Here is a 25,580-nt window from a genome sequence, read left to right on the forward strand (position 1 = left end):
GAGTCAATGTTGACACTTTTAATTACCACGGAAGACTGATCAGTTGCGGCTGTCAAGCCTTCTTTTATACTCCAAAGATACAAGATGGTCGCACTTCCGGTCAGTGGTTTCCGGTCGTACATTCTACATAAGTTGTTGCCTGTTTTGTTTGCAGGGTGTCTGGCGATTACCATCCTATCCCAAACCGCATGATCCCGCTATCACGGTTAGGTGCAGCGCTGCACTATTACGTCCGTCCATTTATCTGTACCACCTCTCCTTAAGCAGTGTCCGGATACAGCGCTATACTCAAGTGTGCAGAAACTGCGCTGTACCACACCATCGAAATCCATGTACAGGTACACCCACATAGTCGACTGTGTGGATAATGCGCTGTACTATACTGTCCAAAAACAATTCAAAGTACAGCGCAGTACCATATATTCCGGCACATGCGTAGGTTCTATCCCATACATAAGGGTGGTAATTGCGATGGGCAGTCTCTTATACACACATCATACACAAAACAGCGCAATTGGGCTAGGAGTTCAGCAGTGTGTCTGACCGAAAATCACGTTACCGAAAGTGCCGCCATATTGTATCATTAGAACATAAAAGGAGGGCTGACAGCCGCAACTGATCAGTCTTCTGTGGTAGCTGAAAGCATCAACATGGATTCCTCCAAAGTGCTACATATCCCTTGGCTATTAGGGAGGAAGAAAAGACACAGACTAATGCCTCGGTTTGTTGTTGTTACAGCTGAACCTGGATAATCTGGCTACTGACATTGGCAACGTTAATTACACCGAAAGTGGTATACTACTCAGCAAGAAGAATGTAAATGTGCTTACACTTATTACAGAACTGCATTGCGATAACATTATGGTTGTTAAAATCTGTGATCAGGTGGACTGCCAAGAACAATTAAAAACAGGACGGTGTGTAACGCTAATGGAGATGATGTGTGGCTCATTTAACTATTATCTACGTAGTAAATTCGCCAATTTCGTCACCACGTGAATGTATAAAGGCGAAGCTGCCTTTTCTCCTACATGGTATCGCCGGTGTGACAGCAAGGGAGTACGGGAAAAAATCGGCAAGGAAACACTGGAAACTATTTCCAGGAAATATAAAAACCCTATGGTAATACCAAAAAAGTGGAATTAGGTGACGTTAAAATGGATGTTCTAATGGAAGAACTTCCTGGAATACTTAAATTGCTACGTTTAGACTATTACTACTTTTGAATCTGGACGTAATCCAAGACTTTCCGGAATTTTCAATAAAATGGAGATGTGCGACTTCTTAATACCAAACCACGAGTTCTGCTTAAAGGGAATGACCACAGAAACAGCGTGATTGTGGACAACGATAAGACATTTGGAAGAGACTGTCTAATGTGGTTAAGCTCCAACTGTCGAGTAAAGATATATAACAAATGTATATGGCAGATCACAAGTCCTGGAGTGAACAGAGATTTTGGTAACCACATGAGATTTTGTAAAGTGTCAAGACATGCGAATACAAGAAACTTTCAGATCTTCCTTGGCTAAGCAGCTTGGCATTACAAGGTTGGAGGTTACAATACAGAATGAGCCTTATATTAAACTCTGTGTAAGAGTATTTCCGTGTATTACACACACTCAAACAGTATTTACAATGTGCACCACTTTATTCTGTGCCATATGCTTCCATGTGGCGTCAATTAACGGATAACGGACAGGACAACTGTTGCGTCGTGTTCAGTAGCGTTGTGCAGTTCGTGTACTGGGGTAATAAGAATATCAGAAAATGACAGGTGTACAAGTAAGTCTTGCTAGTTACTCAAGACCGAGAAAAATTGATCAGCTATGTTTTGTCTGCACACAGTTTTAATTATCTACCTATAAACTACGTGGAAATTCTTAACTCTGACTCCAATAAAGACGAAGTGTTATGTTAAAGCAGTCTAGAAAACTGTTCTCGGCAATACCGTCAGATACATATATTGCAGAATTAGGACTGGTTGATACAGTGTTACACCAGAAGTCCTAAAAAAATTAACCAACGTGTCGAACAGTCTTAAACTATTTCCCATTAAAGATATTACACCTTTAAATACAGTTAAGGTGTTGTGTGCGTCGAAAAGGAAGCTGCATATAGAGGACGCCGAAATAAAGAAAAGAAAAATGGAGTATATGCAGAACACAGCTGCCATAAAGCAAGAATATAAACTGCAAGTGGAAAAGAAAGAAGCTATTGCGGATGTGCAGGCCAGGTTTAATGGTTCAAATGGCTCTGAGCACTACGGGACTCAACTGCTGTGGTCATCGGTCCCCTAGAACTTCGAACTACTTAAACCTAACTAACCTAAGGACATCACACACATCCATGCCCGAGGCAGGATTCGAACCTGCGACCGTAGCAGCAGCGCGGCTCCGGACTGGAGCGCCTAGAACCGCACGGCCACCGCGGCCCGCAGGCCAGGTTTACATACAGCTTTAAACACGCTGTGTGGGGAAATATGCCTACGACTGGGGAATACAAGATAATAGTATTTACTGTAGAGAGCAGAGGTATGTGGGCATATGATGAAGTCTTGGCTGAAAAGCCGGCCTGTGTGGCCTAGCGGTTCTAGGCGCTTCATTCTGGAACCGCGCGACCGCTACGGTCGCAGGTTCGAATCCTGCCTCGGGCATGGATGTGTGTGATGTCCTTAGGTTAGTAAGGGTTAAGTAGTTCTAAGTCTGCGTTTTACATAGAAATTATGCAAATTAACGTAGTGTTCTGCTTTTAACCTGCTGTTCTGGCCATGTTATCCACTCACACACACACCCTCCCCATAACTATTGTACTGTTAACACCATGCTGATATAAAAAACTTATGCAAATTAATTAAATCGATATTCTTCACATGTATGGGGTGGTTTTTTTAATTTGAAGGACCCTATTGGTCAATAGAATAGACGAAATATAGTTTAAACGAAAGATCGCTGATAAACACATCCCACCATCCGCAGCCCGACGTAAGACTCCACACGCACCCCCAGGAGTGAAATAACGATGCAGCCATCAGCTGCCAAGCCATGTGCGGGTGTCCGTTCATGTCCCACAAGCATGAGGCAGCGGCATCCCTTTCATACTTGACACCTGAGATATTCCTGTAAAAAAAAAAAAAAAAAAAAAAAAAAAAAAGTGTTCACCTACGCACTGTTGCTGGCGCAATAATGCAGAGCTATGGGTCCAGCACTTTAGAAATCTTTTCCAATGCTTCCCAGAACAGCTCAGGGTGCAATGTTCCTAGCGATCCTAATGGGACACGTAAGACTTGTCGGCCAGGCGCATGTGTTTACCTTCCCAGCGAGGCTGACACATCGCCACGAGCTGTGTGTACTGCGTGGCTGGAATTTTCAGTGTCCTACAGCTACTGGTCTGGAGATGTCCTAATACACCAATGTCTGATGAAGAACAGCATCACAACGGAGATGGATGGTCTGCTTCAACTTGTCTTTCAACACCTGATCAAAGAATACATCACCTTACACTCGCAACTTTTCATAGATAAACTCTGGAAAAGTGTTCTGCATATCATGAAATAATACAAGAATATTGGGAAACAGGAACATATTTACCAGTTTAACTACTATGAAATACTACAATTGCTGCTGCAGTCTGACACCGATCAATGTACAGGTAATGACTCCTCTTGATGGCTGTGGTTCTGGAACGAATCTCAGTATCTATAGCGCACATAGTTTTCCGCATAAAAATCTCTCATGTCCTCGCAATTATCAATGTGCTGAATCTATATGTCCATCATGACAAGACATGCACTCATTTTCTCTGCTCATGCCACAACATAAGCCACCTAACATCAAACTGCAATATATACACATTGTACACAAACAGTGCAGTTATCATTTATATCTGTACAGCACCTGAAAAAATTATGGTAAGTCTACACTCACACCGGCTATGTATGTTTATTCTCCTCTGTACTAGGAAATCATGTGACATATTCGAATAAGCGCCTCTGGCATGTGCTGCATCCTGCCAAGATTCTCTCTAACAAGTGTTATGAAGGACAGGCGTCTGGCACTATGTGATGATTAATATCGTACCTGCAGATGTAATACTTGGAAATACATCACTGATGCAGGTTGGTGTACTGTAATCAACATCACTATCCATAGAACAAAAAGGAAAATGCGAGGGTGTGCTTAGGGGTGCCGATGAAGAGACATTGTTACAGCTGTATTGCCCATCCTTTCCATACACTAGAGTAGGTACAGTTGAATACTTGCATTGCTATATTGTGCAGCTGTTTACAATATGAATCTAGCACCACATACATTCGGATATACTACTCAGTGTGTCGAAATCACAATTTGTTACGTGCACTCTAACCTTCCGTTAAGACTAGACATACATAACTTTTTTTTTTCTCTCTTTCAGTGAATAGCAGTTTCATTACTTCCCACAAATGTATGTCAGAACATAAACCATGGTACCTTTATGTTCAAGCAGCACCATAACATTCCTATCAATTATAGGTGTATGAAGAAATTGTGGTACGTCCACACTTGGACCAGCTGGGTGTCGTTTTTGCACTGCAAAAACGCCTCCCACCATTATGTATTTCTCGACGAATAAAGAATGTAATTACAATTTAAAAAACTTCTAGAGTCTTTTCAGTTTATAGGTTTAATCCACTTTCACGAGAACGTTTCGTATTTTCGATACTTGTAAATCCAGCCAACATACAGGGTCGTCTTTTCTATATATACTCACACATTCAGACCACCAAGCTGTGGTTTGTGTCAGTGCATTCAGTGCATTGCTTCCACCAACCAGACAGAGGAAACTGATACTTCCACTCATGAATATTCATGTCTGTGATATAACAGATTCCAAATCATCCTTATAATTCATGAAGTCAACTAAGGTGTTTCCCATGTCTAGAGAACCAGCAATTGTGTCCTCCACCCAACTTTCACCTGCTAGATGCGCTGAACACACACCACATCTATCTTCTCTGAACCTAATAGAGGCGGGAATGTGAATAAGCAGTCAATTGGACAATTTATATGGGAGGCAGTAATGGTCCAGTGCAAACACACGTCCATATTAAATCTTGTCTAATTTCCACACGATCACTAAAGCTGTCCAACACATACTAAGTATTAGTCTGCTACTCGGCCGTCTAGAGGACGACATGGTTAAGTCAACTACATTCCTGCATACCAACAGACCTCTCCATTTGGACAACTCCTGCCGTTAATGGGAAACGTGGATCGTTTCCGCCACAGGCGACTGCCGCCGCCACACCAACCATGCATAGACAGAACCGTCCTAGAAGTCAGCCACATTTATATATTCGATTGCTGTACTTACTATTAAATGTTACGATTGTGGTCTCAGTTGAACGACATCCGACAATAAGTGAAGTATCGGAAATACACCCTGTCGACAGCTCTGGCTCTGGAAATAGAAATATCTGTACCATTCTTATGACTTGACATACTCTTCCCTTTGCTATCACAGTATTCCGTATCAAACCCATACCTTGCTTACGACTGCACATAGTCATTCCCTTTGCACGTGTTGGAACACAAACACATACATTATACGCCTGATGCTCAAGGCGAACCTATCATGCATCCCTTGTGGCTAAGTACAATACTTCGCCAATAACTGATTGCTGGAGATACGAAATAATACTGACCGAAAATCAGCGATGGGTGGACATGTCAGATAAGTTTTTCTTGCAAATGGTACCACTGTACCTTAGAAAGAGAGACGTCATTGTCTTACAAACCGCCACATGTTAAAAAACATTATCACAATAAGTACTGTATGTTACTGTCACAAACGGTCTTCGTTCTAAAAGTCCATGTTAAAAGCTATACTGGCTTTATAAATCGAGGTATGGCATTACCTCCAAATGAAGTACTCTTTCCGTACAAATACTGCGACACTGAACAGTGACTGTGATCGCCGGAGTGTGTAGTATCAGACAGACAGTGTGGTTACATGTCGCCAATGGTGCAACCTCATAATAAAATTACCGAATTTCGAAAGTAATTCGGCTAAGGAATGTGGTATGAAACCGGTATTTGCACCACCTCATGCCGCAGCTGCTAGATATTTCTCCAATATTTGTAATGCATCCTGTGTTGATGCCATTTCAGAGGTTCAGTGATATATCGACTGGGTTATATGCGATGGTTGTTCGACAAGGATAACAAGTAGTAGATGGTGTGCTGATTGAAGTTTCATATCACTAGTGCAACACTTTCGGTAGAAATGGTCTGGGATTCTCAGTCTAGTCTATCCATTCAACCGCATACCTGTGTTTGAGCCTATGGATTAGTCCTTTAATGATTACAGCCACTAGTGAATCGTATTTCTGGCACACACACACATCTCGAAATGTGTCAATGGGATGACGATGATGACGACGATGATTATTTTGTTACTGCACTGTGGTGTGTCCCCAAACTACATAAAAGTTCCACAGATCTGCATCCCTCAGCGCCCATTCACATGTATCACCCCAACATGATATCTTCGTTATTCTGCAACATCAAACACAGAAATATTACAAACTATAAAAGTTCCACTAACTTCATCTGACAGAGCTCGATAAGATTTTTACCCCATCCCTCTCCTCACACATACAAAAAATAAATAGTTTATGGAGGTGGGTGACAAAGTAGAATGCGCCAGAAATGTCGTTCAGAAGCATGTTAAATTCGAAAAGTGTAGCAGAAAATGGTGGGAGCACATAACTAACTACTTAATTTGGTATCAAAAGCAATACGATAGTTTAAGGAAATTGGGGGTGACGTGGCCAACCACGTAACAGAACAATAGGTTATGTGCTGACAAAGGGCCAAATATTAGGTTAAGACACCCAGAATACAATGCTGAACATTTGGTTATGCAACATGTTTTCAAACAGCAGAGAATGGTGAACAAGAGAAATCCAACCTCCACAAACTGAATTATTTTACAAATAAACAATATATCCTTGAATTTCCTGTTAGGAGATCCTTCCTCTCCACAAAAGAGCCACCAATTTCCGTACATTCCATACACTGCCATAAATAATTAAATAATATTCTATACATTCTCCAAAGTGTTTAAACAATATTCCACACACCGCAACCGAATTCCCTCCAAACGACCGATCAACTGAGTCTCTTTCCGGGAGGGAGGGTGGGAGGGGGTTTCCCAGAGGGGGAGAGGTTAATCAATTTAATTACGTAGTCAATCAAACTGATAATGGTGATAAAGTACCTATCAATCAAAAGAGAACAATTGGTTTGGCCCTGAGTTCATACCTACTTCTGATGTAGGCAACCCGCACTAACAAAATGAGCCAGAACGGAGTTTGCACTACTACTACTACTACTACTACTATTACTATTACTACTTCTACTTCTACTTTAACTACAACTACAACAACATTCTGATCAGCATGTTTTATTTGATTGAAGCTAGTGAAGTACTGTACTGTGTGTTGTTCTAATAGCCAGTATAATACTGCCATGTCATATCTATGTTTCTCAGCCAATTTTCCGATAAAATACCTTAAAAATTCTGAAATTGGCAGTGGATTGGAGAAAATTATAGGTTGTGTTTAATGCAGGAAAGTGTGCTCAAGTTTTACTGAGGGTGTGTTCACACGGAAGTGATTGCAGCCTGATGACCTGCTAGGAAAAGGCGCTTTTTCTGCAACAAATTGAGAGGGTATATCCCAGATGTGGCCAGGTGCACACATGCTAGGAGCAGGCACTCCCAGCCCGGCAGTAGTGTGTGCGCCATCCTTGGTGGACAACGCCAGTATGAGACATACCATGACCGCAGAATGGCTAAGAGGTAAACATAGTCAGACGCCCAGCCAATCGCCACAATTGAATTGAGTGACCAGCATAAGTATTAAATAAGACTAAATTTAATATCTAATGAAAACGAACCTGGCTAGTTGTTGAGAAGTGAATGACACGATCATAAATTTAATGATACGAATGGGTGAATAAAAGGGGCCCTAGATTGGGAGAGTAGTTTTTTTAGTTCTTTAATGTTAAACGTTTTGTGTTTAAAATCAAATTTGAAAATCAATATATCCACAACACCTAAAGCGAATTCAATAAATAAAGTGCCTAAGGGTACGTGTCATTGAGCACTATCAGATTGTATAGAAGATTTTCTTATAAACATTACCTATTACAAATTATAGGCGATGATGGGTATTCTGCATTCTGTGCATTAAAAAACCGAAATTATCTCAATAATAAACAAAACATTGAAAGTAGTGGCTGCACTAAGTAGATATAGATAGGGATGTATGAAAGTGTATAGTTTTAATTACTCGTATTTATTAGCAACGAAACAGCGTAAAATAGTGTTTACCTTGACAAAATTTTCGTTTCTGAAGAAACTATTAACTTCATAGAAAACCCAAGAACAGAAATAGAAAGCTGAGGAAATACGCGTGCAGGGTAATATACACTCCTGGAAATTGAAATAAGAACACCGTGAATTCATTGTCCCAGGAAGGGGAAACTTTATTGACACATTCCTGGGGTCAGATACATCACATGATCACACTGACAGAACCACAGGCACATAGACACAGGCAACAGAGCATGCACAATGTCGGCACTAGTACAGTGTATATCCACCTTTCGCAGCAATGCAGGCTGCTATTCTCCCATGGAGACGATCGTAGAGATGCTGGATGTAGTCCTGTGGAACGGCTTGCCATGCCATTTCCACCTGGCGCCTCAGTTGGACCAGCGTTCGTGCTGGATGTGCAGACCGCGTGAGACGACGCTTCATCCAGTCCCCAACATGGTCAATGGGGGACAGATCCGGAGATCTTGCTGGCCAGGGTAGTTGACTTACACCTTCTAGAGCACGTTGGGTGGCACGGGATACATGCGGACGTGCATTGTCCTGTTGGAACAGCAAGTTCCCTTGCCGGTCTAGGAATGGTAGAACGATGGGTTCGATGACGGTTTGGATGTACCGTGCACTATTCAGTGTCCCCTCGACGATCACCAGTGGTGTACGGCCGGTGTAGGAGATCGCTCCCCACACCATGATGCCGGGTGTTGGCCCTGTGTGCCTCGGTCGTATGCAGTCCTGATTGTGGCGCTCACCTGCACGGCGCCAAACACGCATACGACCATCATTGGCACCAAGGCAGAAGCGACTCTCATCGCTGAAGCCGACACGTCTCCATTCGTCCCTCCATTCACGCCTGTCGCGACACCACTGGAGGCGGGCTGCACGATGTTGGGGCGTGAGCGGAAGACGGCCTAACGGTGTGCGGGACCGTAGCCCAGCTTCATGGAGACGGTTGCGAATGGTCCTCGCCGATACCCCAGGAGCAACAGTGTCCCTAATTTGCTGGGAAGTGGCGGTGCAGTCCCCTACGACACTGCGTAGGATCCTACGGTCTTGGCGTGCATCCGTGCGTCGCTGCGGTCCGGTCCCAGGTCGACGGGCACGTGCACCTTCCGCCGACCACTGGCGACAACATCGATGTACTGTGGAGACCTCACGCCCCACGTGTTGAGCAATTCGGCGGTACGTCCACCCGGCCTCCCGCATGCCCACTATACGCCCTCGCTCAAAGTCCGTCAACTGCACATACGGTTCACGTCCACGCTGTCGCGGCATGCTACCAGTGTTAAAGACTGCGATGGAGCTCCGTATGCCACGGCAAACTGGCTGACACTGACGGCGGCGGTGCACAAATGCTGCGCAGCTAGCGCCATTCGACGGCCAACACCGCGGTTCCTGGTGTGTCCGCTGTGCCGTGCGTGTGATCATTGCTTGTACAGCCCTCTCGCAGTGTCCGGAGCAAGTATGGTGGGTCTGACACACTGGTGTCAATGTGTTCTTTTTTCCATTTCCAGGAGTGTATAATAATACATGTGTATAACAGTAAATTTATACTTCGTAAGTATGTTGCTGAAGTCGGAGTTGTGTGCGGTCGACTCGCGCCAAAGCGAGGGTTTAAATAAGTGGCAGCCATCTTCAGAGAGGCAGCACGCATATGTGGTAGCAGGTTGCGTCTCGAATGCAGTGAAACTTTTGTGAATGTCGAATTGTTCACCGGTAATATTCACTCGCAACAATAGAGAATACTCGGACTATTTCACGTTAGGCAAACTAGTTTGAGCTCTAAAACTTAACTGCGGTAATTTGTGAGTGAGCTGCACTCGTAATTTAACTAGTTCTTAATTTTTTGGAACTTCAGTTTTAAACTCGTGCCAATTGACTTTGACTCATTTTCTGAGATTTGTTCAGCAGTTTGAGACACGAAATGTGAGACACTGCTCTGTTGCTGTTTAAGCTCTTGCTCAGACATTTATTACTTCAGTGATAAACAATCATTAACTTGTGGCGTTACAGAGAACTGAATAAACTCAATTTTTTTACATTGTAAACACACTGTGGGTAGTTCATTCTTCACCACGAAATCCTGCCTGCCTTCATTTGAGTTTTGTGACGAGATGTCAGGGTTAATGTGAGAAGTGCATTTGGTTGGCCCCTAGACTTCAGTGTAGACAACTGATAGGAATCCAGTCACACATTCAGAGTCCCTATGAACAGTGACTTAGTAACTTTCAATAGAACATTCGTGCAGATGCATTTACAAACTCAGGAGCTAAATTATTTACAGAACATTCTTTATGCTATCAATTAGTTTGAAAGCAGTCTAGTTTCAGAAACATGTATTCCCGACGGTTGTAAAATGACACAGTTTGTGAATCCACAGGTAAAATCAGGGAAACAGAGAAAATTCAGTACACTAATTTTTCGCGATTGATAAAATCCACATACAGTTACATTAAGTTTTCTTTTCCAGTAAAATGAGAGATCTTGTTTTATTCAAAAACAAAATTTAATGCTACTATATATGGATGTTATCAACTGTGAATAATCTATGCAAAAGTTGTGTGTGTCCTATTAAGAGAAACAATTATCAGAAAAGTAAGACATGAAGGGAAACATCCTCACTTAAGAAATAAATAACAGAAAGACTTAATTCGCTGAATGGAGGTGAAAACAACTGGAAATAACATCATCTGCCACTAGCCCCACTGCCTCCTTCTGTCCTTCCTTCTGTCCTTCCTTCTGTCCTTCCTTCTGTCCTTCCTTCTGTCCTTCCTTCTGTCCTTCCTTCCTTCTGTCCTTCCTTCCTTCTGTCCTTCCTTCCTTCTGTCCTTCCTTCCTTCTGTCCTTCCTTCCTTCTGTCCTTCCTTCCTTCTGTCCTTCCTTCCTTCTGTCCTTCCTTCCTTCTGTCCTTCCTTCCTTCTGTCCTTCCTTCCTTCTGTCCTTCCTTCCTTCTGTCCTTCCTTCCTTCTGTCCTTCCTTCCTTCTGTCCTTCCTTCCTTCTGTCCTTCCTTCCTTCTGTCCTTCCTTCCTTCTGTCCTTCCTTCCTTCTGTCCTTCCTTCCTTCTGTCCTTCCTTCCTTCTGTCCTTCCTTCCTTCTGTCCTTCCTTCCTTCTGTCCTTCCTTCCTTCTGTCCTTCCTTCCTTCTGTCCTTCCTTCCTTCTGTCCTTCCTTCCTTCTGTCCTTCCTTCCTTCTGTCCTTCCTTCCTTCTGTCCTTCCTTCCTTCTGTCCTTCCTTCCTTCTGTCCTTCCTTCCTTCTGTCCTTCCTTCCTTCTGTCCTTCCTTCCTTCTGTCCTTCCTTCCTTCTGTCCTTCCTTCCTTCTGTCCTTCCTCCCTTCTGTCCTTCCTCCCTTCTGTCCTTCCTCCCTTCTGTCCTTCCTCCCTTCTGTCCTTCCTCCCTTCTGTCCTTCCTCCCTTCTGTCCTTCCTCCCTCCCTCCCTTCTGTCCTCCCTTCTGTCCTTCCTTCCTCCCTCCCTTCTGTCCTCCCTTCTGTCCTTCCTTCCTCCCTCCCTTCTGTCCTCCCTTCTGTCCTTCCTTCCTCCCTCCCTTCTGTCCTCCCTTCTGTCCTTCCTTCCTCCCTCCCTTCTGTCCTCCCTTCTGTCCTTCCTTCCTCCCTTCTGTCCTTCCTTCCTCCCTTCTGTCCTTCCTTCCTCCCTTCTGTCCTTCCTTCCTCCCTTCTGTCCTTCCTTCCTCCCTTCTGTCCTCCCTTCCTCCCTTCCTCCCTTCTGTCCTCCCTTCCTCCCTTCTGTCCTCCCTTCCTCCCTTCTGTCCTCCCTTCCTCCCTTCTGTCCTCCCTTCCTCCCTTCTGTCCTTCCTTCATTTACACACAATCCGCAGATCTTTTTTTCGTACTGGTAGTGCCATGTTCAGTAGTGGTAATGGTAGTGCATAGCTTGATATTATATTGTGTAAGTCACGACGTTATCGAAACTTTAAGGTTGTTACTATGGCAAGTCTTAAACAAATTGCATGATGCGTGAACTTCCAAAATTTTTCAGACAAATGATTTTAAAATGTACTTCCTTAAATTGTAGTTCCTTGAAAGTTTCGCTAAAGCGATGTTCTAAGAAGTACTGTAAATATTATTATTATTATTATTCAAATATTATTATTATTATTGTTATTATTATTATTATTCAAATATTATTATTATTATTGTTATTATTATTATTATTCAAATATTATTATTATTATTCATTCTTTATTTACTTTCTCAGACGTTAAGTCTGGTTAAAAATGGAAAGTGATGCGGACCTTGATCAAGCGTCACTTCTTTTTTACTCTATGGTATGTGTTACATTGTAGTTAGGAACTTTCGGGTTATTGAACACGTATCAATAATTACGGATTTCTGTAGTTGTATATACAAGTTTGGATGTAGCTGTATTGCATTGATGTACTGGTGGATATTGTGTGGTATGACTCCTGTAGTTGATAGTATAATTGGTATAACGTCAGCTTTATCCTGATGCCACATGTCCTTGACTTCCTCAGCCAGTTGGATGTATTTTTCAATTTTTTTCTCCTGTTTTCTTTTGTATATTTGTTGTATTGGGTATGGATATTTCGAGTAGTTGTGTTGATTTCTTCTTTTTATTGGTGAGTATGATGTCAGGTTTGTTATGTGGTGTTGTTTTATCTGTTGTAATGGTTCTGTTCCAGTATAATTTGTATTCATCATTCTCCAGTACATTTTTTGGTGCATACTTGTATGTGGGAACGTGTTGTTTTATTAGTTTATGTTTTATGGCAAGTTGTTGATGTATTATTTTTGCTACATTGTCATTTCTTCTGGTGTATTCTGTATTTGCTAGTATTGTACATCCACTTGTGATGTGATCTACTGTTTCTATTTGTTATTTGCAAAGTCTGCATTTATCTGTTGTGGTATTGGGATCTTTAATAATATGCTTGCTGTGATATCTGGTGTTTATTGTTTGATCCTGTATTGCAATCATGAATCCTTCCATCTCACTGTATATATTGCCTTTTCTTAGCCATGTGTTGGATTCGTCTTGATCGATGTGTGGCTGTGTTAGATGATACGGGTGCTTGCCATGTAGTGTTTTCTTTTTCCAATTTACTTTCTTTGTGTCTGTTGATGTTATGTGATCTAAAGGGTTGTAGAGGTGGTTATGAAATTGTAGTGGTGTAGCCGATGTATTTATGTGGGTGATTGCTTTGTGTATTTTGCTAGTTTCTGCTCGTTCTAGAAAGAATTTTCTTAAATTGTCTACCTGTCCGTAATGTAGGTTTTTTATGTCGATAAATCCCCTTCCTCCTTCCTTTCTGCTTAATGTGAATCTTTCTGTTGCTGAATGTATGTGATGTATTCTATATTTGTGGCATTGTGATCGTGTAAGTGTATTGAGTGCTTCTAGGTCTGTGTTACTCCATTTCACTACTCCAAATGAGTAGGTCAATATTGGTATAGCATGGGTATTTATAGCTTTTGTCTTGTTTCTTGCTGTCAATTCTGTTTTCAGTATTTTTGTTAGTCTTTGTCTATATTTTTCTTTTAGCTCTTCCTTAATATTTCTATCATCTATTCCTATTTTTTGTCTGTATCCTAGATATTTATAGGCATCTGTTTTTTCCATCGCTTCTATGCAGTCGCTGTGGTTATCCAATATGTAATCTTCTTGTTTAGTGTGTTTTCCCTTGACTATGCTATTTTTCTTACATTTGTCTGTTCCAAAAGCCATATTTATATCATTGCTAAATACTTCTGTTATCTTTAGTAATTGGTTGAGTTGTTGTTTTGTTGCTGCCAGTAGTTTTAGATCATCCATGTATAGCAAATGTGTGATTTTGTGTAGGTATGTTCCAGTAATATTGTATCCATAATTTGTATTATTTAGCATGTTGGATAGTGGGTTCAGAGCAAGGCAGAACCAGAAAGGACTTAATGAATCTCCTTGGTATATTCCACGCTTAATCTGTATTGGCTGTGATGTGATATTATTTGAATTTGTTTGGATATTAAGTGTGGTTTTCCAGTTTTTCATTACTATGTTTAGGAACTGTATCAATTTAGGATCTACTTTATATATTTTCAATATTTGTAGTAACCATGAGTGGGGTACACTATCAACAGCTTTTTGGTAATTGATGTACGTGTAGTGTAGCGACCTTTGTTTAGTTTTAGCTTGATATGTCACCTCTGCATCTATTATCAGTTGATCTTTACATCCTCGTGCTCCTTTGCAACAGCCTTTTTGTTCTTCATTTATAATTTTGTTCTGTGTTGTATGTGTCACTAGTTTTTGTTTACTGACTGAAGTTAATATTTTGTATATTGTTGGTAGGCATGTTATGGGGCGATATTTAGCTGGGTTTGCTGTGTCTGCTTGATCTTTAGGTTTCAGATAAGTTATTCCATGTGTAAGTGTATCAGGGAATGTGTATGGGTCTGCAATGTAACTGTTAAATAATTTAGTTAGATGTGAATGTGTTGAGGTTAACTTCTTTAACCAGAAATTTGCTATTTTATCATTTCCAGGGGCTTTCCAATTGTGAGTAGAATTAATTGCTTGGGTGACTTCATGTTGCAAAATTGTCACTTCAGGCATTTATGGTATCATCTTGTACGTATCTGTTTCTGCTTGTATCCACCGTGCATGCCTGTTACGTTGTACCGGGTTTGACCTTGTGTTGCTCCAGAAGTGTTCCATGTCTTCTATGTTTGGTGGATTGTCTATTTTAATGTGTGTGTTATCTATTGTCTGGTAAAATCTCTTTTGGTTTGTGTTGAATGTTTGGTTTTGTTTCCTTCTATTTTCACTTTTTTTGTATCTTCTGAGTCGTTTGGTGAATGCTTGTAATTTCTGCTTCTTTTCATCTAATTGCTGTATCACTTCTTGTTGTGAGATTTTACCTAACCGTTTTCGTTTTTTTTTTCTGACATTTCATTTCTTATAAATTGTGTTAGCTGTCCGATGTCTTTTCTCAGTCTTTCTATTCTGATCTGTAGCCTGTGTTGCCATGCTGGTTTTGTGGGTTTCTTCTGTGTGTTGGTTGGTCCTGATCTCTGCCTAGTGTATATATTTAGTGTAGTGAGTGCTCCTATATAAACCAGTAGTTGTAACTCTTCCATAGTTGTGTTTTCATTTATTTTGTTGTGTATGATTGTGTTGATAGTTTTTATTGTTGTTTCGACTTGTGGGTTATTTGGCGGTCTATGCAAGAATGGTCTAATGTCTGTATTTTTGTCTTTGTATTCTATATATGTCAGCTGAAATTTTTCTTCTATATCTAACATGTGGGTCACTTCGTGTTCTATTTGTGCTTGTTCTGGTGGCTGTCTTAAGATTTCGTTTTGCTCTGATTGTTTAATTGATGCGTGTTGTTCTTTGTTTGTTTGTTCTGGGATGTTATTATTATTATTATTATTATTATTATTATTATTATTATTATTATTATTACCCCAGGCACAAGTGTTACTTAGAAAGTGAGAGCGACAGCAGATTATATTTGCAAGGGGATGTACAGAAATAACGTTGGGTCAGTGCCTGTGTCATGCCTTAGTCAGTCAATGAGTCCAGTCAGCGAAGGGAAATTAAGGGCAAAATTCGTGGAGTCGCAAATTTTTGTACTGTGGTAGGAGGTGGTGGCACTAACTGAAATCCCCACCTGTGTGGTGTGAGCATTGGAGTGGAGGGCGGCGGTGGTATTTAAATGTCACTTTCGTATGTTTTTCTCGAATAACTCGAAAACTGCAGTTTCTAGCGAAAACGTGTGCGAGTGCAAAATTACATTAAAGTTCCTACTCATTTTTTCCCCAAGGACTAACACTTTCCACGTATTGCAAAAATCACAGGCTATTGTATCAGGATGACCAAATGTAGTGGGGAGAGGTAGAAGGCACCGTATTAAGACTCTTCTGAGCTTTCCAAATGATTTATTTGTTTCCACTACAGTGCACCATTCACCTCACTCCTCGTCACAGGTCCCGCAATGCTGAGGCTACTGCCCGGCAACCCATTGCAACACACTGCTGTGTGTTGGCCTTGTAGGACCGCATTGTCAGGGCTGCGCCAGCAGTTTGTTCAGCGGTCTTCTTCCCCGTTGACTCAGCACTGCTCCGCTGGGAGCCGCTAAGTGGCTCACTGCGTCCTTCCTCGCTGGCATAGCTGAGATCGCAGTGAGCACAAGTGCCTGCGATCTGCCATCCGAATCCGTGGCACTCGCCTTGAGGATGCCTCCGGCGTGTGTTGTAAGCCAGGACAACTGCCCGCGGTAGCGAGCCGTGGAGTGGCCCGCTGCTGACTGGCTATGAACCCTGCGTCAGCCTCAAGAGGTCGAACCGGCGACCTGCTGTGAAGGGAATGCTGGCACCGCATCTGCTGCTGCGTGTAGCCGGTGGTGCGACACGCCCCGCCGTCCAGGAGAGCTGTCACAATTGAATGCATCTCGTTACAAAACCAGCACCATTTATACGCGGCTGTGGGCCTCTGTTTTGCTAACAGGCCACTCCGAGTCACATACGCACAACACCTGGGTAGCGCCAGTGAGCTCATTCTGCCTGTAGCTTGCGCAATGCGAACCGCTGCGTGCACGCTTTTCAGTGGTTCGACAGCCCTGTGGCCTCCATTCTACTTCGAACCGTTGGTATACGTAACTCAATGCAATGCGGCTCGCACCTGGCTGTAGCTTGTGCCCAGAATATCGCACAAAACTGACTTTTCCAATCCTAAACAGTGGTGCCGCTACACTATTAAAGACAGTGTCATTAATGTATACTGTTAAATGAAATGGGTTAAGAACAAATATTTGTGCCATACCAGTACTGGTGCCTAACGCAAGTCGTGACACTGACACTACTTAACAACACAAATCCTGCTGAGTACACTTGCAGTAAATACACTGCTCCAAAGAATTAGGGGAACATGACTTTCGGCATCTGCCATACTCCACTGAGCAATAATTAAGGACTGGGTATGTTAACAAATTATGCCTTAATCTTTCTTAAATTAAGTACACAACGAAACATCATTACATCCTCGATCGTTTACATAAAGACAATTGAAATATCTGGGAGGTATCGAAAAAAAAGTGCAAACAATCATTCATCCAGTGATCCTGGAAGCTTCTCATTGGATCTCGGTAACTTCAATAATGTGTATGCCCTCAGTGAGCGTTAATCAATGCGTGACACCTACGTAGCATGCTCAGTATTAGTCTACGGAGGTCGCTCTGTGGTGCACGCTGCCATTCTGCAATGAGAACCCATGATGGGTCTCAGATAGTCTGGTGGAACGCGACCACGTACACGTTCATCAAGTACGTCCTACACATCCAGCACGGGGTTTCGGTCGGGACTCACCGACGGTCATTCCATTAGTTTGAAGTCCAGGCTTCGCAAGACTTCCCTGCTGACGTCCGCACAGAGGCCCTGGCATAAGAAGGAATTTAGGGCCATCGTGTAGTTGGCAGCCTACATGCTCCAACAGGATTTGTCCGGTGTACTTTCTGGCGGTAAGGCGACCATGGACAAGAAGAAGATCCGCATGGCTGTCAACATTGAAACCTCCCACATGATCACAAAACCTTAGAAATTTGTTGATTTCCTGGACAACAGTTGGCAAGTACCGCTCGCCGTGGGTCTCCGCACACGAACACAGCCTTCACCTTGCTTCAGAGGATACCTGGACAGCTCTGTGAATAACGAGTTCGTCACTGGCGAAGTTGCCACTTACGGGACCGGCAGAATTGAAGGCGAGCTGCGCCAAGACCATGTCGTGTCAAGCGGGGTACCAGAACAGAACGTCTGGGTCGGAGGGTCCTTTCTCTGTTCATTGCAGTCAGTGGCTCTTCTGAGATAGTCTTGCTGTGGTCTTGTGGTATCCGTACGACGCTGCAACGCAGAGATGGCCAGATACCGATCTTCACTTGGGGCTGTAATGCATCGGCGACCTTGTCGAACTCGCTTTGTGTACTAATCTGTCTGCCTGTACTGTGTCAACAACACACGGAGAGGCATTTGCATCTGTAGCAATACGACCAAACGTTCATCGTTTTTGGATCCAATAACCGCCCTTTGCAACTTGCACTTCATTAAGATGTCTCATTTCACGTGCTTGGCTGAAATAAAACGTTCACAAATGACAACTGTCATTTGTGTACCTCACTAAAAAATACTTGGTCATCGGTACTCCCTCCATTCTGAGGGGTCACTGAGACTGCAATGCATAAACACAACCAATACGTGGCGAATGATTTTAATTGTTGTGAACATTGAAAGCGAAAATCTGAAGCCATGCAATTAGACTACAGGTATCGCCTGTGTCAAAATAGATTTGACATTCTGGACTTTGGTTGATGCACGTGTTCGTTCTCTCTCTCTCTCTCTCTCTCTCTTTTTCCCTTCCCTTTCCTTCTTTTCTTTTTTGACAGATAGTTTTCCGTCTACACAGGGTGAAGTAGCGAAAATTTAATTATAACCACCTTGTAACTGATCTGTTTGCAGAGCTCGACAACATTTTTGTCGGTTTTTTTCTTTTTTTCCAGTTTCACTGGGTTGGTAGAATTTTATAGTGCAGTGTGTCGAGGCGGCAAGATAGAGAACAACCAAGAAGCGGCATATTTTGTGCGAGCACATTTTTGTGGCCGGAAACTTTGAAATCCTTAAACGAAATTCAGAAAAGGTTCTGCGTGGGAAACACTGGATACATTAAGCGATCCTGTGCATTCCGTGTGTGTGTGTGTGTGTGTGTGTGTGTGTGTGTGTGTGTTGCGCGCGCTAATGTTTAGGAGCCGTTAGCTGACGGTCTTCCACGTCCCGGTAATGCTATCTCAAGTTCGAAAAAAAAGAGCGTTAAGATGATAGGAATAGGTCGAACTCGATAAAGCAGATTCTCTGTGCAACGAGAGTTCAAGGTAGTGTGAGAATGAGGAACGTTCCCCTGATGACGGTGTTTGCGGAGCGTGAGCAGGCTTCAGCGAGTTAGTTTACCGCTTTCTGAAGGTGTGTCCGTCGACATACACTAGTGGAACAAATCTCAAAATGAGATTGTGTTGGCAAGATCACTACAAAAAATTTCGAATGGTCAGCGGTTTCCGTAACCATATCAATTAGTGTAAAAAAAGCTTCCGCAGTGTTTCTCAGCTGTTACTTCATAGGCTGTGGACCAGGGAAATGATATATATATATATATATATATATATATATATATATATATATGCAAACCACTGTGAAGTACATGGTAAAGCAATTACGCTCATTTGTGGCGTTGAAACAAATGAAGTAGAACTCCACGCAGTTCGTTACGACGACTGGAAAATAGTCAGATTTGTAGAATAGAAGCTGAAACGGTCCGCAATTGCAGCACTAAGTAAACGACAGTAAATTTTGACGTATAAGGAGGCCTTAACTCCATGACGAATAATGGAAGAATGTATGACAACACAGCAATATAACCCCGCAGTTAGTGCTTGTGTAGAAATACAGGGTTTCCCACTTGTCTGGACCTCGTGTCCCGCATTAAAATGAAAAATCTCGAGCAAAGGTTTAGCTATTGCTCGGATAGTTATCAGCATAATTAAATTCCTTGTAATTTCATTCGTTACGAAGATACGTACTGCTGTTAGTCTTTTTTAAGTTGCATACCATATTTTTATTCAGTAATACACTTCCTTTCTTTGAGACGTGTTCCAAAAATGCAGAATTCACGAAAACGTGACGTTATTAAAAACTCAACTCTTCTTTACTAGCACACAGTGCAGCTACAACAAACGGAAACAGCTCATTCACGATAAAAGAAAGATGATAATAGTAGTAGTAGTAATAATAATAATAATAATAATAATAATACTGGAATTTTTAGTCCGGTACACAGCATACATTTTAAAATTACTACAATATTGTGAAACTGTTTTTTGTAACACTTATTAATAAATGACTGTCGCATAAAATAGTTTTGTTTTTATCAACAGTCGCAGCTCTCACAATGCCGCCTTTTCTGGGCAAATTACTCACTGCAGTATTGTACTACATGTACCCAGTTGCAAATAGTAAACATTATTACAATTACTGTTCTACTAACTTGAATTCTGGATAGATGAGTAGCATTTGTACCTTCCCTTCGTCTGTCTAATTTATAGGTGCTCAAGCCTTCAACTGACGACGGTTGACCAAATAGAAATATCAGTAAGATCGATGTTTAATCCCTACCTTAAAGCAATGGTACCGCTACGAGCACGAGATGATGGGAATCAATTTGGAAAAACGCGTAGATATCGATTGGAACTAGTTACGTATCGGAAACAAACATCAAAATGGAAGTGACTGGCTAAAATAATTACATTAGGTAAAATTTTATTCCAGTCGCGCAGTTAAACAGAAGTCTGCGATTTATGAAAATACACTCCTGGAAATGGAAAAAAGAACACATTGACACCGGTGTGTCAGACCCACCATACTTGCTCCGGACACTGCGAGAGGGCTGTACAAGCAATTATCACACGCACGGCACAGCGGACACACCAGGAACCGCGGTGTTGGCCGTCGAATGGCGCTAGCTGCGCAGCATTTGTGCACCGCCGCCGTCAGTGTCAGCCAGTTTGCCGTGGCATACGGAGCTCCATCGCAGTCTTTAACACTGGTAGCATGCCGCGACAGCGTGGACGTGAACCGTATGTGCAGTTGACGGACTTTGAGCGAGGGCGTATAGTGGGCATGCGGGAGGCCGGGTGGACGTACCGCCGAATTGCTCAACACGTGGGGCGTGAGGTCTCCACAGTACATCGATGTTGTCGCCAGTGGTCGGCGGAAGGTGCACGTGCCCGTCGACCTGGGACCGGACCGCAGCGACGCACGGATGCACGCCAAGACCGTAGGATCCTACGCAGTGTCGTAGGGGACTGCACCGCCACTTCCCAGCAAATTAGGGACACTGTTGCTCCTGGGGTATCGGCGAGGACCATTCGCAACCGTCTCCATGAAGCTGGGCTACGGTCCCGCACACCGTTAGGCCGTCTTCCGCTCACGCCCCAACATCGTGCAGCCCGCCTCCAGTGGTGTCGCGACAGGCGTGAATGGAGGGACGAATGGAGACGTGTCGGCTTCAGCGATGAGAGTCGCTTCTGCCTTGGTGCCAATGATGGTCGTATGCGTGTTTGGCGCCGTGCAGGTGAGCGCCACAATCAGGACTGCATACGACCGAGGCACACAGGGCCAACACCCGGCATCATGGTGTGGGGAGCGATCTCCTACACCGGCCGTACACCACTGGTGATCGTCGAGGGGACACTGAATAGTGCACGGTACATCCAAACCGTCATCGAACCCATCGTTCTACCATTCCTAGACCGGCAAGGGAACTTGCTGTTCCAACAGGACAATGCACGTCCGCATGTATCCCGTGCCACCCAACGTGCTCTAGAAGGTGTAAGTCAACTACCCTGGCCAGCAAGATCTCCGGATCTGTCCCCCATTGAGCATGTTTGGGACTGGATGAAGCGTCGTCTCACGCGGTCTGCACGTCCAGCACGAACGCTGGTCCAACTGAGGCGCCAGGTGGAAATGGCATGGCAAGCCGTTCCACAGGACTACATCCAGCATCTCTACGATCGTCTCCATGGGAGAATAGCAGCCTGCATTGCTGCGAAAGGTAGATACACACTGTACTAGTGCCAACATTGTGCATGCTCTGTTGCCTGTGTCTATGTGCCTGTGGTTCTGTCAGTGTGATCATGTGATGTATCTGACCCCAGGAATGTGTCAATAAAGTTTCCCCTTCCTGGGACAATGAATTCACGGTGTTCTTATTTCAATTTCCAGGAGTGTAATTTAGCACTTACCTCTTACGCCATCCTAACAAAAAGACTGCAAACTCTGCCGTACTCAAATTTCGGAGCAATAATGTTTAGCTGTGTCATTGTTAAATAATTTCCTAGTTCTAAAGCCTAATGTTATAGGTAAAAGAAGTAGTATAAGATATTTCGCAGTTCTCAGACTAGCGAGTGTGTAACTCTGATGGCTAATATTTTTTTTCCTTCTGGCTTTCAGTGTACGAGATGCTTCAGTGTGCGAAGGAGTGTGCGAACAGGAGTTCGGCGTGCTACCTTACCTTCGGCGAGTTCTGCATTTTCGCTACGGAACTCAAGAGGTGCTACGAAAGAGGGTAAGAGCTAAGGTGAAACTGGCAGTTTTTGATATAACGTGCGGAACTGAGTAGTGGTGATAAAGTGGCTTTAAAAATATCACTTTTGCCCTTAGAAAACGTAAGTTACAGAACATATGTTTGATGGTTACACAATATAAGTGCTGTAATTAGGCCTACATTATTTGCCTCTGCCACCCTTGGCACTTGCAACTGCGGTGGCTGCTAGCCCTGACATTTCTTGTCCGCATCCATAATTGCCAAACGACCTCTCTTCTCTCCTCCCCTTTTTTTAGGACTACGTTTCCTAGCCCTCAGACTAAGAGTTAGCACAGAGCAACGGGGTGCGTGCCAGATCGTGTCATCTGAAAAGAAGAATCGGCTCACCAAGTGACCACCCGACAATCGGACTTAGTAATTTTTTATATTTAAGTTCAGAACTCAAATATAAGTTATGAAAAGCAGTTCGACACTACTCTCAAATTCTCTGAAATTTTCTGAGCGTCTTTTATACCCTAAAGTGAGAACCAGATTTCGGCAAGCCCCGTGGCACTGTGGTACTTAACCGCCGCACGGGCGGCCCAGTTTCTATCTCTCCCCGTGATAAACTTTTAAACGAAGGGGCATACTCTACATTCATTTCTATGAAGAGTAAAATACAAATGAAAACATTTATTTATAACTTTTTCTTTAATTTAAATAATCTATTAATATTTTATGGAAGATACGACTTTATATTTTCAATGAAAACTGGATTTTGGTGTGTGATATGTAATTACAAATAAGACGACACGCCTTTTTCACCAAATACTGAACGAGAAAAATAATGACCGAAACGAGAAGCGAACCAGCGATTACCAGTCTCGAGCACTACCGACTTATTTCCATCTTTATGCATTTTGTGCTTCACGGAAATGTTTGCAGATCGCACCTTTTTGTTTAAAAATTCGCGTCAGCTGAGACTCGAACACAGACCGGCCTCTTTCCAGAAGACCACTCTAACGCAGAGCCACACAGTATATCGAAGTATCGACCGTACTTTAGTGTACTAAAGACGACCTGAATGCTTCAAAACTTCAAATTCGATTTTCTTGAAAATTTTTGAGAGTTGTACCAATATGCTCGTGGAATTCAGAACTCGAGTTGTGAACTCGAGGTACCATAATATAAAAATTACAAAAATTCGATAGGTGTGCTGTCTGCTTGTCGGTTGGTATTAGGAAAGAGCTCGATTTAAGTTCTCCTCCGGGCATTACGATGTCGTTTCCGTGTTTTTCCTAAATCATTTCTTGGCGAGTACTCGGATGGTTCCCTCAAATACGACACAAGCGATTACTACCACTCTTGTCCTGTCAGAGCTTGATATCAACAGTGCACTGAATCCTAATATTTCTGCTTTAGTCACCTAACTAGGAACTTGTAGGTGTGAAACAATTGGTTCAGTGTGTCACGTATGAATGCTAAATGTGCTCAGTTGTTCTTAAGTCTTTAAGCTCGATAGTAGTGTAACCGAGCGATCATCGTGCTGCGAGTGAATTATAGCACTCTACGAGCACCACTACAGGTTTGCCGTAACCGTATCGTGACTTGTCTCTACATTACATAACAGTACAGTTTGTCGAAACTGGAACTGGCTCAGACAAGAATCAGGGAGATGACTTTCCTGAACGATAAACGTTTCAATGGCTGTAAATGCGACTCCCCTTGCTCTCCCGAGACAAAAATTCTTACGGAGAACAGTGAAATACGACGAGAATACAGTGTGATGATCGCTAGAAAATCGCCAAAATAATCTTAGGAAGACAGTTTGAGCACCAGGTGTAACGCAGTGCTTCGTCTATCACAATGCTCTGCAACCTCCGACCCATCAGACGGCCCATGCACAGTTGGTGTAATTTTCAAACACGCTGAGAAAGTCATGTTAACGGCCGGGAGTAACTTTCTTCTTACATTATCCGACCTTTACTTATTGGCGAAACATTGAACGCTGAAATGCACTGGTTCGCAAAGTATGCATTGAGAGTTGTTGCGAAACAACGGAGACAATATACGAATAGCACTCTGACACTTCTGTATCAACCATAATGTTCACGAAAGACACACATCGTGATCGCTACGCCGAACTTAAAAATGGAATAAATGCACAAATATCTCTTTGTGAGAAGTTTGTGGTGCGGAACGGTCTAGTCCCGATTCGTGGACGTATCTCGGCAGTAAGGTCTTGTGGAAAAAACGAGAGTTCTCTATCACATCAGATAACCTGAATGTTATAACAGATTGGTAACAGGGCACATGTTCTAAAGAGATATTGACAATCCTCGATGGCGACAAAGTTCGTCACGATTGCACGTAGGTTAAAAGACGAGAGGTTTCAGTCTATGCGACCTCCTTCAGATCTGTGATAGCAAAGTAAGCTCTGTTTCTAACATATCATTCCTGGACGCGCAGGGCTTCTTCCTGTCTGCTATTCTGGACACGAGAGGCAGTTCCATTACCCAGGGGAAGAGCGTATTGTTCAGGCTGGGATGACGGGGGCGGTCTTGCCATAGGAAGCAGCAGGAATTACGGCAGGTGTCTTCCAGCCCCTGATGGAAGCAGCACTTCGGCGAGGAATGCTATTAGTGGAAAGGGAAACGGCTAATAAAATGCCTGCATACCTGCTCCTGAGGTTCACTAGCTTAAAAGGATGGATGCGAAAGAATTTCTGGGAGTAATTGACCAGCATTCCATGCGCAGTACGGAATTCTGTGTGGTACTCCGGTTTTGTCGGCGAGTACTGAGGCAAGGTGAGTGCAGGAGCTATTAGCTACCTGGATGGGCTCTGGGCTTGGTGAGGTCTAATTGAATTCCGTTTATTCCTATGGAAATTGTATGTGGAACTTCGTTCGTTGCGTTAACTGTTCCATGTTGAAGTGTTACTCTGCCGCGCGGTTAGAGGCGCCTTGTCACGGACTGCGCGGCTCCTCCCGCCGGAGGTTCGAGTCCTCTCTCGGGCGTATATAGTGTGTGTGTGTGTGTGTGTGTGTGTGTGTGTGTGTGTGTGTGTTTTCTTAGCATGAGTTAAAGTTGGTTTAAGTACTATGTAAGTCTAGGGACGATGACCT

General features: G+C 43.1%; 1 protein-coding gene across 2 annotated transcripts in view; it reads left to right on the plus strand.

Moving 5' to 3' along the window:
* LOC124556841 overlaps positions 1 to 25,580 on the plus strand; it is a 594,435-nt gene that overhangs the window by 331,046 nt on the left and 237,809 nt on the right. For both annotated transcript variants that reach the window (XM_047130858.1, XM_047130859.1), the window contains exon 3: positions 22,383 to 22,497. In XM_047130858.1, the coding sequence (XP_046986814.1) occupies positions 22,383 to 22,497 (115 nt within the window). The remainder of the gene's footprint in view (positions 1 to 22,382; positions 22,498 to 25,580) is intronic.

This window comes from Schistocerca americana, chromosome X, assembly GCF_021461395.2.
Source record: "Schistocerca americana isolate TAMUIC-IGC-003095 chromosome X, iqSchAmer2.1, whole genome shotgun sequence".
NCBI lineage: Eukaryota > Metazoa > Arthropoda > Insecta > Orthoptera > Acrididae > Schistocerca > Schistocerca americana.